Source organism: Ovis canadensis, chromosome 3 (genome assembly GCF_042477335.2).
Source record: "Ovis canadensis isolate MfBH-ARS-UI-01 breed Bighorn chromosome 3, ARS-UI_OviCan_v2, whole genome shotgun sequence".
Classification (NCBI taxonomy): Eukaryota; Metazoa; Chordata; class Mammalia; order Artiodactyla; family Bovidae; genus Ovis; species Ovis canadensis.
Window position 1 is genome coordinate 36,566,612 of NC_091247.1, and position 15,260 is coordinate 36,581,871.

At 44.3% G+C, this 15,260-nt stretch overlaps 1 protein-coding gene across 1 annotated transcript in view; it reads right to left on the bottom strand.

The window, feature by feature from the left end:
• ALK (ALK receptor tyrosine kinase) overlaps window positions 1-15,260 on the bottom strand; it is a 742,529-nt gene that overhangs the window by 493,478 nt on the left and 233,791 nt on the right. The window contains exon 2 of the mRNA XM_069582903.1: window positions 14,495-14,614. Coding sequence (XP_069439004.1) covers window positions 14,495-14,614 — 120 coding nt within the window. The remainder of the gene's footprint in view (window positions 1-14,494; window positions 14,615-15,260) is intronic.

Here is a 15,260-nt window from a genome sequence, read left to right on the forward strand (position 1 = left end):
GCGAGGACCGAGCCAGTGTGTCCATCCCCAAGAGCCAAGTCTTACTCCCAGTGGGCATGACTCAGAAAGTCAAACCTACAGCGGCATTAAAGTCTGGGACTCCATGTTCATGTCTGTTTTTCCTGATATCCTCTGCGGTGTCCTTTGCGTTTCTTGGCCAGGCTAAGGGTCTCCATTAAGGGAACTGAGAGTGGGATGGGCAAGGTTTTTGGATTATCAGGGGCCCATGAGAGAGTTTATTCAGCTGTATACTCAGCCCTGGGATCTGCGTTTGAAAACAGAATTAACAGGCTTGCTACTAGTTTAACATACGGCAACATAATTGTGATTTTTGCCTCGGGGTTATTTTCCTCCCTCTAGTCTTGATCCAGTGCTTAGCTGCCAGGATGCAGAAAGCCTGACATGGGGCCTGAAGTCTCTCATTTCCTGAATGGTGGTCTCTATGGCCCCACCCAGCTCTGCAGTCTTTCCCTATGCATACTTGCCCATGGGTCTTATTAAGCAACTTAACACCTTCAGGACTGTTTCTCGGGGATAGAGCACAAGTCCTGAGATTTGACTCCAGTCCTGCTACTTGTCAGCTGTGCAGTGTGGGGCACTCTCTCCTTCTCTCTGAGTCCTAGCCATCTCAGTGATAAGGCTAGCTTCCCAGGACTGGGAGCAGCACTCAATGAGAATGATGCATGTCTTTGAAATGGAGAAATCCCCAATGCACATTAGCTGGTTCAGAATTTACCCATGCCCTTTTGAACACAGCTTTCTGTTCACCATGAGAAACAGTATTTACATGGGGCAGGCAACCAATAGCACATGACCACTTCCTTAGTATTTTGCTGTACCACAGGAAGGTTGGTGTTTCTGCCTTAAGGTGATATTTGCAGTCAGCTGTTAGAACTTGAAGCAACATTTGAGGTTGTTTTTCCCATTGGACAGGTGAAAACATCAAGACCCAGGCCAGGGAAGATTTACCCAGGATCATATGGCTGGTCAGGGAGTCCTTCACATACAGAGTGGAGGACATCTCTCCTGGCTGTGGAGGCCTTTCCGAATGGCCTCCTCTCCAGGCAGCACCAGGCCTGAGCCAGGTTGAAAATTAGTTACTGAATCACCAGCTCTCACCTCCTCAGGCTTGGCTTATTGGCACATTTAAGCTAAGGCTGTAATGATTCATGGGTGGCATTACAAATGCCAATGTATTCCTGACAAGCTTGATTTGTGTATTCAATAAAGAACCATATGAAGCACCATACACATGTGGCAATTTTCTTGTAGGTGACCTTTAGAGGTCATAAAATAGAGCTTCATATTGGAAACTTCAGTTCATTAGATAAAGCTCCAGGAACCAGCAGTCTTGAAATACTGTCAGGCCTTAAGAATTGAATCCAGCTCAAGAGAACTCCCTTGGCTGCCACCAATCCTGAGGCACAAGGTGGGGTCTCCTTTTCTCAGGAGATTTCCCAGAACTTTCCAAATGTTGACCTCAAGATCATGAAAGACCCTGAGGACCATCTTAGAGGAAGACACTGAATCCAGAGCTATAGAGGAGCTTGCCAAAGGATGCACAGTGGGTGAGTTTAGAATTGTTCTAAATTCCAGTTCCTAACCTGGTAACTTTTACTATTATCACTCAAAGCTGTGAGTGACAAACAAGTTAAATGATACCTTAAAACAATTTTTAAAATTCTAAAAAACCCATACTGCATTTTTCTGGAATAAGCTGGCAAAAGCATACATAGCTAGGTTTCAAATATTCCACAATGATCTAATGGCTAAAATAATCTCCAATAAGGCTTCCTGGCTTCTCTTCTGCCAACAAGCTGCTTTTTGGTGGTTGCTGGAAGCTCCTGCTGGACAGCAAGTCTGTGCGCAGGCCAGAAGCTATGTGAAAACAAAGGGAAGAGAAAAGGGTGGTCTAGGAGTGAAGTAGGAAGATCCTCTTTTGTCCTGTTTTATATGAAAACCTCAGAGGGGCACCAGGGTGTCTGGGGAGTAAACAGAGACATAAGCTCCTAACTGGGGTCTGACTGCTCAAGGTGAAAGCTTGACTCTGTCACTTACTAGCTGTTACCTCAGGGCAAATTATTTAATTTCTGTGTGGCTCGATTTTGTTTTCACTTTAAAGTGGGGATTAAAACAGGGGCCACCTCAGGGAATTATGAGGAAGATTAAATGCAATATACACATCAAGCACCTGGCACTGGGGACTCACACACAGTCTGATTCTTACTAAATGACGGCAAGCCTTGTTCTTGCTCTCCAGTTGGCTCCAGGCTCAGTCCCCACTGAGCAGAAATAAAGGGGCGCATGTTCAGCAATGAAGGCAGAACTATGTAAAACCTTGTTGAAGCTCCTCCTCACTTTGACAGGCTGATGAAGCTTTCCTTTGGAAGTGAAGTCACGCTAAATCTTGACTAAGAAGAGCTAGGTTCAAGCCCTGGCTTGAGATATTACTTCAAGCAAGTCCTTTAACCTCTCTAGGCCTTAGTTTCCTCATCTGAAAAATGAGGTAGTGGAATAAAATGATCCTCAGATCTCATCCATCTCCATCCTCCTAAGACTAATTTCACCTTTTGGGCATGGCTGAAACAAGCTTTCTAATCTGGCGCTAGCCAGCTGGTCAGCAGAATCCCAAGAGTCCTGACTTCCAGCTCAGGCTCCATTCTCCTTTCTCCTCTGGGTTTTCTTCTTAAGGAGCACTTAGCCTACCAGTCATCTTCTATGTTAATCCACCAGCTACCGTCAACATTCTGGTCACACTCTTTATGAGACCTGCCCCCTGCTTGCACTCCCCCACCACTATTCACTTGGAGGGACCCCAGAACTAAAATCATTCACTTCCTCCCCACCAGCATCCTCCCTACAATGTATCTGGGAACCAACCACCCAATTTAAGACATCTGCTTGGCTCACTTATAATCAAGATGCAGCAAAAAAGGGCCAAGTCTCCTTCAATCAATCAATTATATAAACACAGCCTCAGAAGACAGTCTCAGAGGAGGGAGTGTGTGTGCATGCATGCCCACAAGGGTGGGAGATCAGCACAGAAAGCTCAATTCTCATTTCCCTTATCTGTGGCCATAACAATATTACAGATTGAAGAAATGGGACTTGGCTCTTCACTCCAGAACACAAAATTAGAAATAATTTAAATTCTGAAGTTAATAGCCTCTTAATTTTACAGATAGGAAAACTAAGGCTCAGGAAGGTGAAATAACTTGGTCAAAGTGGCATAGCCCAGGTTCTGGAGGAGCAGAAAGCTAAGACTAAAGTCCAAATTGGGCTTCTAGGCCAGTTTTCTGCCTGCAATTTCCAGGAAGCGTTTATGCAGAACATGGTATCTCTAGCAGAATGAGCCCAGATCTAGAGAGCATGGTGAAAACATGTTCTTTGTACACTGCTCAGCATGGCATCCACCCAAATGGGATCATTCCTGAAACTAGATGGTTGGAGGAGATCTCTGAGTAGTGTGGCAGCCCCAACAACCGGAGAAGGCTGAGGGTCCTGGGAAGTCCCGACCTCACGCAAGATGGCCCTCCCCACTCACTCATCTGTATCTGCCGGTGAGGACCTCCTGAGTGTTGGAGGTGATCATGAGGTTCCTCTCCGGTGCCAATCTCAAAACACAGGCTTCCCTAACACAGACTCTGTGACCTTCAGAAACTCCTAATCCGGTGGGAGAGAAAGACTTACTCACACCTGACTTTCACCATAAGCAGACCTGCGGAAGCCATGGGAACTCAGAACGAGAGAGACCTGGCTGGAAGGATCACGGGCTCACGGAAGAGGCAACTTTGGGGCTGCAGTTTGAAGGGTGAAAGGATTTTGGCAGATGATAAAGATTTAGCTAGGAAGTTTAAGAATAGAGGAAGGAATGAGGTTATTCCAGGGAGGGTGAGGAATAGTTTGCTTATTTTCATGCAATCATGTGAATTTTGAAGCTGGACTGCTCAGCATTAAATCCCAGCTCAAAGTGCTCTCAGGTTCCAGAGGAAAAAACTAGGGACTTAAGAGTTTTAAGGAAAAATATTCTAGCAAATAGAATCATGCCACCAAAATGCAGGCTATTGGCCTCTCACTGGAGCAGCTCTCATTCCTCTTCAGAGAGCATTAGGGAAGTACCTATGCTCCAACACATGGAACTCTGTCCCCACAGCTAATCCTGACAGTGATGCTCTCTCTTTTTTTTTTTTTTATCATTTAATTCTTTATTCAACAAATATTTCTGGAGGGTCTACGGCAGCCTAAGCATAAGACAACAGTGAAGAAAAGTGAAAGTGAAGTCGCTCAGTCGCGTCTGACTCTTTGCGACCCCATGGACTGCAGCCTAAGAGGCTCCTCTGTCCATGGGATTTTCCAGGCAAGAATACTGGAGTGGGTTGCCATTTCCTTCTCCATGTGATGCTATCAATTAGGAATCATGACCATTCCCACTCTTCAGATGACAAAGAGAATCAAGGAGAGTGGTTGTCACTGACAGTGAAATCACTCTTAAGAATCAGAGCTGAGAATGAAATTCACATCTCGATCCCAACTGAGCTTCTTCCCCATCATTCAAACAGAGGCTGGAAGATGTCTTGCTTCCATGTCACAGAGGAGATTCTCATTGGCAACTAGGAGGTGAATGAAAGATCTATAGCTTCCAAACCTAATCCTACAGTCCCCACATCCCAGAATCTTGTTTTTCAGCTCTCCAGGGGACTTCCCTAGTGGTTCAGTGACTCAGACTCCACACTCCCAATTCAGGGAGCCTGGGTTCAGTCCCTGGGCAGGGAACTAGCTCCCACATGCCACAACTAAGAGTTTGCAGCTGCAGTTAAAAGACCCTTCATGATGCAATGAAGATCAGAGATCCCACTTGCTGCAACTAAGAGCTGGCACACCCAAATACATAATAAAACAAATATTTTAAAAACTATTTTAAAAAGAAGCTCTCCAGGTGATGGTGAAGCAACTAGACTGAGCTTGTATGTGAGCTTACCCACATCAGGATGGTACTGACCCTACACTGATGTAAGCTTCAGGGCAGCAAGAACCGCCAGGCTGACAGAGACCCACAGAGTTAAAGTGATAATATGAGTAAAGCAATATTTGGGAGTAACATGTGAGGAAATACTTTGCGGCTCAAGTACTGAGAAAATATGAACCACCACCCAGGGGGCAGGAGCAGGGGACAGTTGTAGGGTCTGACAAGCAGGTGGCCTGGGTCTGAATCTCAGCTGTGTTACTAGCCCTGGGCAGATCAATGACCTCTCTGCGCCTAATTTACCCGCTGTAAGATGAGGCTATTTGATGAGACTGCTGTGGGCCCCGAAAGCTCACCATTTCTGTGAATTTTTCACAGACCAAATTATTCTAGTCATCTATTCAAATGGGCTGGTTAAAGTCTTGTTAATCTGAAGTCTGTTCTGTCATGAAGTTCTGCCCCTGAGGTAGCTCTTCCCATAACATTTCACTTTAAGAGGATTTCCTCTCATTTTTCTCACTGTTGATCAGTCATTTTCCTGCATATGTTTTGGACACATGTCTTTATAGACTGGTTAGAAATGCTCTGTATACAATATCTCAGATGTCCCAAAGCTGTCAAAACAAAAATTCCTCAGCTCACTCATGTCTGCTGAATGTGCTTTTTTAGATTGAGATTTTTAAAAAAAAAAAAAAAAAGCCTGCTCAAAGTAGTTAAAGACACAGATTTTATTTCTAAATGAAAATATGTCCAGCCTAGGAACTATTCTCGCCTTACACATGTCTTTCTTGATTAATATGACATTAGGAGTAACAGGGCTTAAGGGAACATCCGTACCTTTTACTAAAATAGAGATCCCCAGGAGCAGAAAAGACTGGGAATTGAGGGACTTGAGTATATTCCTAGTCGACCTCTGGACCATTCAGCATATGTTGAAGTTTCATCCAGTGTATGTTTAAGAATGCAACTAAGTACAAAACACTCAGGATGCAAAGGAAATAAGATGTGGATTACTAACCCCTCAGAACTTCCAGTTTAGGAATCAGGATGGTTCAGGGCCATACATAACTAAGATATGAAGAGAGTGTGGCACAGACATGCAAGTGCTGCAGAAAGACATTATATTACCTTTCTTGCTGAGAAGATGGGAACAGTGAGGTCTACAACTTGGCAGGTTGTCCTGATCTGGGGTTAATTTGGTCACTAGCTGTGGGGTATGAATGCTCACTACATGGTTTTCAAAAAGAAGCGCTACTAAATCTAATAGGCAGACAGTATCTTTGCTAAAGCGGAAAGTCTTATTTCCCAAGTAAACCTTCCTATGGGTTTGACAGTTCATCAGACCCAGGGGTACAGATACAAAACAATCATACAACAAGTGTTTAAGCAGCACCATTCAGACGGATATTTAGAAACACCTTAGACCTGTGACCTATAATAAAAGTGAACTAGGCTAACTGATGAACCTATCTGCAAGGCAGCAGTGGAGACGCACACACAGAGAACAGGCTTGTGGACACAGTGGGGGAAGGAGAGGGTGGGGCCAGTCGAGAGAGCAGCACTGAAGCATGCTGCTGCTGCTGCTAAGTCGCTTCAGTCGTGTCCGACTCTGTGCGACCCCGTAGATGCACAGGCAGCCCACCAGGCTCCCCCATCCCTGGGATTCTCCAGGCAAGAACACTGGAGTGGGTTGCCATTTCCTTCTCCAATGCATTAAAGTGAGAAGTGAAAATGAGGTCGCTCAGTCGTGTCCGACTCTTCACGACCCCATGGACTGTAGCCTACCGGGCTCTTCCGTCCATGGGTTTTCCAGGCAAGAGTATTGGAGTGGGGTGCCATAGCCTTCTCTACATTGAAGCATACACATTACCATTACCATATGTAAACAGATAGCCAGTGGGAATTTGCTGTGTGACACAGAGAGCTCAACCTGGTGCTCTGTGACAACCTAGAGGGGTGGTATAGGCTGGGAGGTGAGAGGGAGGTTCAGGAGTGAGGGGACATATGTATACCTATGACTGATTCATGCCGATGTATGGAAAGAAGTCAACACAGTATTGTAAAGCAATTATCCTTCAATTAAAAATAAATTAATTAAAAAGTAAATAAATAAATTTTAAAAGTAGGCTAGAGTCTCTATGAGGGGCAGGAACAAAGAGCTTGGCAAACTGTAGATACCCACTGTATGAATGAATGTATAATAGATAGATGAAAAGTGACATTTAACATCTCTACCTTGGGCTGAATAAATTAGACCCATCCATGACTGCTTTATCAGGTGACCTAGTTTACACTTGGACCATAAAAAGGATGAAATACAAACTAGGAAAATAATTTGGTTCATAAGAACTATCAGGAAAGCCCCAGGTTTTGTGGAGAGGGTATCATGTGATGGGATTCTTGGAGAATTTGGGATGCTCAGGAAATAACCATTCCCTGTACAAGTCAGATTCTTTTCAGATTTCAAGAGGGGGATGATGCAACCCTAGTATTATCAAACATTTTCATTAACTTTCTCCATAAAAAAAAAAAATTACAGGGAGAAAGAGACATCAGGGTAGCCTGGGTACTCAGAAAAAGGCCTGAGGTAGAAGCAGGGACTGAGCTGGGCTTTGCAAGCTAGAGCAGTGGGATCTAGGGAGACAGGTTCAAGGAAAAGAAAACAAATTAACCAGGGACAAAATGGAATGAGAAAGCAGGAAACACGGGGAAAGGAGGGGGATGTAAAAGAGAAAGGATATTTACCAGAATGGCAGTTCTCTAGGCAGCTTTGACATTGCTGGTGACTCCCGCATGTAAAATTCTTATCCCTTTGGTTTCTCTGGCTGTTCCACCTTCTGGTTCCCCTTCTATCTTTTCAGTTTCTCCATCTGTGACTGTTTGTCATGCTCCTCTTCAATCACAGCATCCGTCATAGTCTGTGCTAACCATTGTCTATCACACCTCTCTCCTCAAAGCCAAGACAGATTTACAATTCTCTACTGACCACCTTTACCTGGGTGTCCTGAAAGCACTTCAAATGTAACTGGTTCAATATAGTCTCTCCATTGTCTCCTCTCTCTCTAGATGTCATAGTCACCAACTCTCCTTGTCAAATATTTCTCCTCCTCTGTACTCTGATGGTGGGATCGTCATCTACTCAATTACTCAAGTTGGATCTCCTACAAGGGCAACCTAGTCATTCTCACCTTATAGCTGGAATCTCTCCCAGGTTCCCCGCCTGCCCTTCCTTTTCCAGCCTATGCTCCACACATAGGATCATAACTGAACACTTAGTATACCCAGAACTAACTGTTTCTCCAGGCTCCTCTCTCCCAGACCATCTTTACCCTGAGTCACTGGGCTTGACCTGCTTCTCATCACCCCTCTGCGCATTCATTCCCTCTGCCTGCAAAGCCCTTCCCAGAGATCTAAGTGGCACCAGGGTCCAGGGCCCAGCTCAACAGTCCCTGTCTCCTGAACGTCTACCCTCCGAAGTCCTTCATAGAACTGGCTCTCCCTCCCTGTGTTTCAGGGAGATTTGGACATGCCTCTGTTACTGCACCTGTCTTACAGCATGCAGGTCTGCCTCATCCTCAAGACTTCTTGTGCTATTGGCATTTAGCATGGCTATGCCTAGAGTAGAACCAGGCATACAGTTAGTGCTCAAAGAGTGTTTATATCCATTATCCCATTCTCTGTGTGTCACAGACACACTAAGGGGGAAATGATGCAGGCAGATAGGTAGGGGTGCAGAAACAGCTCTCAGGAGGATGATGCTCAAGATCAGAGAAAGCTTTGGGGAGCCACCTTCCCAGGCGTGAGAGCTGAGACTACGTTAACAGGAGCACGAATGCATGACCAGGAGACCACACAACACTGAGTGATGCTCTCCACATTGCTTATCCGTCAGTCTGTCCCTGTTCCTCACCCATCTCACTCTTTCCCTTTTGTTAATTTCTCTCCTGCTTTCTCTGTGACAGTCATTTTAAATGGATCTCTTTTGATTTGCCTTTCTTGCTTTTGTGTCAGTTGGTCAATTATTCTTTTATTATCATTTTTTATTTCCTTTTAATCTGACTTGATTCCTTTCCATTTCAGTCTGCCATTAACATAGAGGTAATTCGTTGGTATTTATTGAGTGGATCCATGTGTCTTTATTTTAAAGGCAAGGGATATGATCGAGTAGAGCATTTTAAACAAATCTCTCCTCAAAACATCTAAGCCAACTACTTTCCACTTGACTTCCACAGACTGAGCTCACTGGTTCCCAGCAGGCCACTGGTCCTCATGGTGACAAACGTTGCCTGCTCTTGGTCTTGAATGACTGCTGGTACTGCTGTTCCCCACAGGACTCAGTCTTTCTGGAGACTACATCCAGAGCCTTGGCTTATCATGTAATAGAGAAACATACAGAGGCATGGACAAGGGACGAACTTGGCTTCCTGGCTCAGTGGACCGGTAAGAGAACAGGAAAAGGCCTGGCCTATCAGGGCAGAGGACCTGGTAAGAAAGCATTCAGCTGTGACAAGGGCCCACTAGGACTCCCTTGTGGAGCTGCTTTTCACTGGAAGCGCCAGGCTCTTGAGGGCAGTATGTCAGACCATGGCCAGCCACATCACATGTGTAATTTCAGAAACGTGATCAGACTGACTTCCTGCCGGAGCTATGAAGTATATCCCACAGGGGGCTGGAGGGCTTTTTGTTTACCATTCTTTATTCTGTGAGAGGTTGATTTTTGTTTTGTTTTTTTTTTTTTTTTTGAGAGAGAGAGATTTAAATTACCCAGTCTTTTTAAAGAAATTGATACATTAACAAGACTGGTGATGGTGGTAGCAGCAGCAAGGGAAGTAATTAAAAAGTCTAATCTTTCTTTGTTTCCAAAAACACCAGTACCTAAATTGGATAGGTCCCAATGGGCTTGAAAGTAGACAAAGTTTTAACAGAACTTTTATTTAAAGTCCAACAATGACTTTGTTGTGCTCTGATGTTGAGATGTTGAGAGGAACCTTTCTTTTCCATGATTCGGTTTTCTGGACACTGGAGGACTGGAGGGATGAAGCACTACATTATTTTACCAGGACGGTTATAACAAAATAGTACAAAATGGCTGGTTTCAAATAGCAGAGAATTATTCTCTCACAGTTTTGGAGGCCAGAAGTCTGAAATCAAGGCACCAACAGGGCCATGCTCTGAAGGCTCTAGGAGAGAATCTGTCCAATGACTTCCCTTAGTTCTGGTGGTTGCTGGCAATCCTTGGCATTCCTCGCTTGAAAATGCATCATTCTAATCTCTGCCTCCATTATTACATGATGTTCAGCCTCTGTGTCTGTGTCTGTATCTTTGCTTTCTCTTCTTACAAAGACATCAGTTATATTGGATTAGGACCCACTCTAATCCAGTGCGGACTCAACTGCACCTACAAAGACCCTATTTTAAACTAAGGTTATACTCACAGAGAGTGGGGGTAAAGACTTCCATATACCTTGTTGGTATACTGAACCAGAGTCTATAGTAGGGGAGGCAAGACTGCCCATGCTCCTGGGTTGGGGGCGGTTACATTCACATCTAGGAAGAGGTGAATTACCCTAGCTTCCCTGGAATAGTCTCAATTTGGGGACATCGAGTCTTGGTCTTAGAGCTGCCCAGATCTTGGATATCTGATTGGTCATTTAGTCCAAACTGAGTGGTCAGGCTGTTCAGGAAATGAGAGCCCTTTCTATAGAATGAGGACTTTACCTTTGAATTAACTTTTTGATGTGGTAGAACGAGCACCCAACTTGCAGTCAGAAAATCTGACTTCAGTCTTTTCTAATGCTCACCAGCTCAGTAACTTGGTAACATGGTTAACAAATATCTTGAGCCCTCAGTTTACATTTCTACAGAGTGGGATATAAAATAATTTTCACCCATCACAATTTTTTAACACACTTAAGTGAGAAAGGGGGCTGTGGAAAAGTTTGGCAAAGTATCAAACTTCTTTTCCCAATAAATGAAAATTCTTTTTCTCATTCTCATCTGGGCAGAAACTTTGGTTACTTTGCTCTAAAACATGATCTGATTCTTCCTAAACCCAGAATGGCAAACATGAATTAAAGCTGGGGGAGGGGGGGAATACGATCTGCTTTTGTGGCTCTAGAACTCAAGGTGATCAAAACCCTGTAATCTCTTACTACCTGGAGCTTCCAAACGAAACAGATTTTTATCTGGGTAGGGAGTTGGAGCCCAGTCCTTTAACCAAGCCTATAAATAAGTCCTAAGGCATCAGAGCTGGATGATAAAAGGAAAAAAAAAAAAATTGTTTCTTTATACACCAGCCCCCCTCCTTCTTCAAAGCCTTGAGGGAAGAATGTGCAGCTCTGTTTGTTGATGATGAAATTAGCAGGCTCCCATCATTCAAGACAAGATGAGAAAGAGCTGGAATCTGATACAAAATGCCATTGAAAAGAATATATTTTACACAACATAAAAGGCCCCAATGTAAATTAGAAGAAATATGGGGAGACTTCAAAAAGGTAGGTCAAACATTTTCCTCAAGCAGATAATTACAGGCCGGGGTGAGTAAATCTTATTAGCCTCTATCCACCTCGTCTCTTCTCATAAAACACCAGTGGAGAAGAAAGCCATACTCAATTCAGTCCTGGACAGCTTGCCTGAGAGGGCTGGCCGCCACTGTCTATCATGATGCCTGTGGTTGTGCTGCTGAAGCCTACCACTGCCGCCCTCTCCTACCTCCCCACCAGCCGTTCCCTCCCACCTTCACCCCAGAATGCAGGTGAGGACAGTCAGCCAGCACCAAGCTCCATCACTCAAGGCCCACACTGACTTGCCGAGTCTTAGTTACTTCTTATTGTCTGAAGAACTATCCCTTTGGGCAGCAATTTTCCAGTCAAATTTCTCTACCCAAGTTTGAGGTCTTAAAATTAATGAAGTTGTTAACATTTCTTAAAATGTCTTTCATAGCAGTTGAAAGTTGTGAATTTATGACCAGTGAGCCTGCTGGCCTCTTTGGTTCATAGACACAGGCTGAGCCCTGCAAACATCCTTAAGGCGACAGGAGTCTCAGCCTTCAGTTCTCTCTGCTGTGTGTCTCGGGACTAGTCTTCAACCTCCATGCCCCAGAGGTGCTCTTTGTGGCAGTGGGTTGAACTGCCTGCTGCTGCTGCTAAGTCGCTTCAGTCGTGTCCGACTCTGTGCGACCCCAGAGACGGCAGCCCACAAGGCTCCCCTGTCCCTGGGATTCTCCAGGCAAGAACACTGGAGTGGGTTGCCATTTCCTTCTCCAATGCATGGAAGTGAAAAGTGAAAGTGAAGTTGCTCAGTTGTGTCTGACTCTTAGCGACCCCATGGATTGCGGCCTACCAGGCTTCCTCCATCCATGGGATTTTCCAGGCAAGAGTACTGCAGTGGGGTGCCATTGCCTTCTCCGGGTTGAACTGCCTACAGAACTGTTTCTCTGGCCAGTGAACTCAAAGAGAGGAAGAGTAAGTTTCGCTCGTGTTTGCTTTTGTATCACCTCTAACACGTGGCACGGGACCAAGCTCACACAGGTGGTGGTGGAGACAGCTAAGTTCTATGGTCTCAGCTGAATTAAATACAGGAAGAAGACGAAAAGGCTCTGAAGTTACCACCGCACTCAGTCAAGGAGCCACCAACCAAGAATCATCTCTTCTCACCCTGTGAATCGATAGCAATGATGGTGCTGACTTCGGTACCTCGTTGAGCATTTGGGCAATGTCTGACCGATGGTTTTGGTTCTCTCCTCTGCCAAGAAGGGAAATTCTGAGGATTCCAGGCTCAAGGAACATCTGAAAGGAATCTTGGGAATCGCCCTGATCTATTCTTTTCCCCTCTGGAGCATGCCACCTCACCCTGATTCTATGTATGAGAAAGGGGAGGCCCAGGAAGGGGAAGTAGGTATATTAGAGTCAAGCAGTGGAGCGCCAGCAGTCTAAATAAGCTCCAGTGGTTTTCTTCTTTTAACCTGAAACCTCTTTTTGGATGTTTCAGAGAGAATAAATGCAGTGCTCTGTGTCATGCAAGAGGCAGACCTGACTTTTTTGGACATTACGTTTTATAAAAGTTATGGAAATACTGAGTGACTTTGAGAGCAAATACAAAAACATTATCCAAAGACTGCTTCTATCACAAATCTGGGTTTATGAAGCAATAACAGTACAAAGGACCAGATTTCAATTATTTATAAACACCTTTTCTTATCCTAAGATAACACTCAGTGTCTGGCCTAAATAAAATCAAGAAGTAATTTTTATCTGGAATCTCCCGAAAACTAATGACCTTCCCCTCCTACCAGGGGCGGCTTAGGAGTAGCTGAAAACATCCTAGAAGAGTACCATTCTAAACTGCCCTAGGGGTTTTGATGCATTTCTTTTTTAAGTTTGAACTGAAAGTTACAGTTAATCTGAACCCAGACTTACTGCTTTACAAATGGAAACACTAGCACATGGAAGATCTCTGTTAGGTGCACTTTAAAAAGCTCAAGCCCAGGGGCAGAAACCGAGCGGCAAGAATAGGCAAATATGCCCAGAAGGGAATCTAGAACTCAGTGTTGTACTAGGTTCATAAATATTTAATTGAATCAGGCCTGATGAGTTAATTCCATCCCGGAAGGCCTCTGCATTCATTTATCAGGGACTAGCCTCTATGAGTTTCTTCTTTGTGATAGGTTAAAGGGAGAAGCAAACAGAGCTTTGTGCCTGCCCTCACAGAGTCCACCCTAGAGGAGTTCAAGAGAAGAAAAAAGTGTCTAAGTAGAAATACATTAGTTCTCCTCCAAACCTTCCCTTTCCTCTGCAGAGGCCCAGCTTCTGTGAACTAGCAGGATAAGGACAGAGGATGAGGAATGCTATACCATGTAATTCTGGCCTCAGCCTAACAGAGTGAGTAGGTAGCTCCCTAGAAGAAAAAGTGAAGGGAAGAATTCTGCTTCTGTAGTTAGAAAATCCACTTTGTATGATCTTATGCTCAGTTTCTGCATCTGTAAAAATGAAATGGGACCTGGCCTCCTTACCTCCAAAGTTGTCGCAGAATCAAATGAACTGAAATAATATCTAGGAACATGTCTGGGTACTTTTAAGGAAGTACCTAAATGTCAGGGAATCACTTGAGGGGCCCCAGAAGATCCGTGACCCTCATAATAATCCTCTCTCAAGAGATCACTATAGAGACACTCATGGATTAGAACCATGTATCTAGAAAGCCACAGTCAAAACGCAAACATTACATTTTGATGTAATTAAGTCAAAGCATTACGTCTCATGGTGGGTAAGGGGCAGTCAGGAATACCACACACACATAAAGGGAGCTGGGATAAGACGTGGCAGCCACAAAGCCTTTGGCTTCCTTCGGATACAGAAGACGGCTGACAGTCTAGAGAGGCCAGGCCTGGGGGCAATGGTCCAATGGAGGTGGCTGTCAAGGGAAGACTAAGGGCACAGAAAGACCAGCCATACATCACTAATTGCAACTCACAGCTTCTCTAATTATGAGACGGTGACTATACATTATAAATAACTAACAAAATATACTTACCGTATCGGCTGCGATGAGACAGGAAAGGGAAGGAATCTTTCATTATCCAGGTCAGATTCCATGCAAAAGAATCGGGAGGAACAGAAGGCAGGTTTGTTGGTGACTCCAAGGAGCTCTGACCTGAACATAAAAAAGACAAAGAGAATACTGATCTTTGTGCTTCGGATGTGTCTTTTAGCTGTCACTCATATGGCTTATAAGAGAAAATTCAGAGGAGGCTTTCATGACATCAGTTGGAAAATGAGCGGGAAAAAGACTTGAGCCACTAGTAGACTGAATTGACCTCAGGACCTCAATCCACATTTTCTACCAAGGGCAGTAAGATCTAAGAAGTCTGAATCTTGTGACTAGGCCATGCCAAAAATGTATAGTAGATGAACTAGAAGCCAGGATACTTCCTGGTTTGGTCTAATAGTTCTATCCAAAGTCTGTTCTGCCTATGAGAATTTGAGCAACTTTACAGAGAATTTTAATTCATTGCATTCAAATAATGCCTCCACTCTACTTTATGTTCAGACTTGTAACTTCATCTAATGTTGTTTGCTTGGGTTATTGACTTATCAATAAGAATGTTGAAACCGCACTCAGAAGTTATGAGTTTTGACAATTATGCTCTTTTCGGGGGGAAAATGCTAGGTGATGAGTTTTCCTATAGCTGAGAGTCCAGGGGAGCCACAAAGGATTAATGTTTCTGATTTGCATGAGAGAAAGAAGGATTGAGAGAAAAAGAGTAAAAGCACCATTATTCCTTTGCTTAAAAGTACCT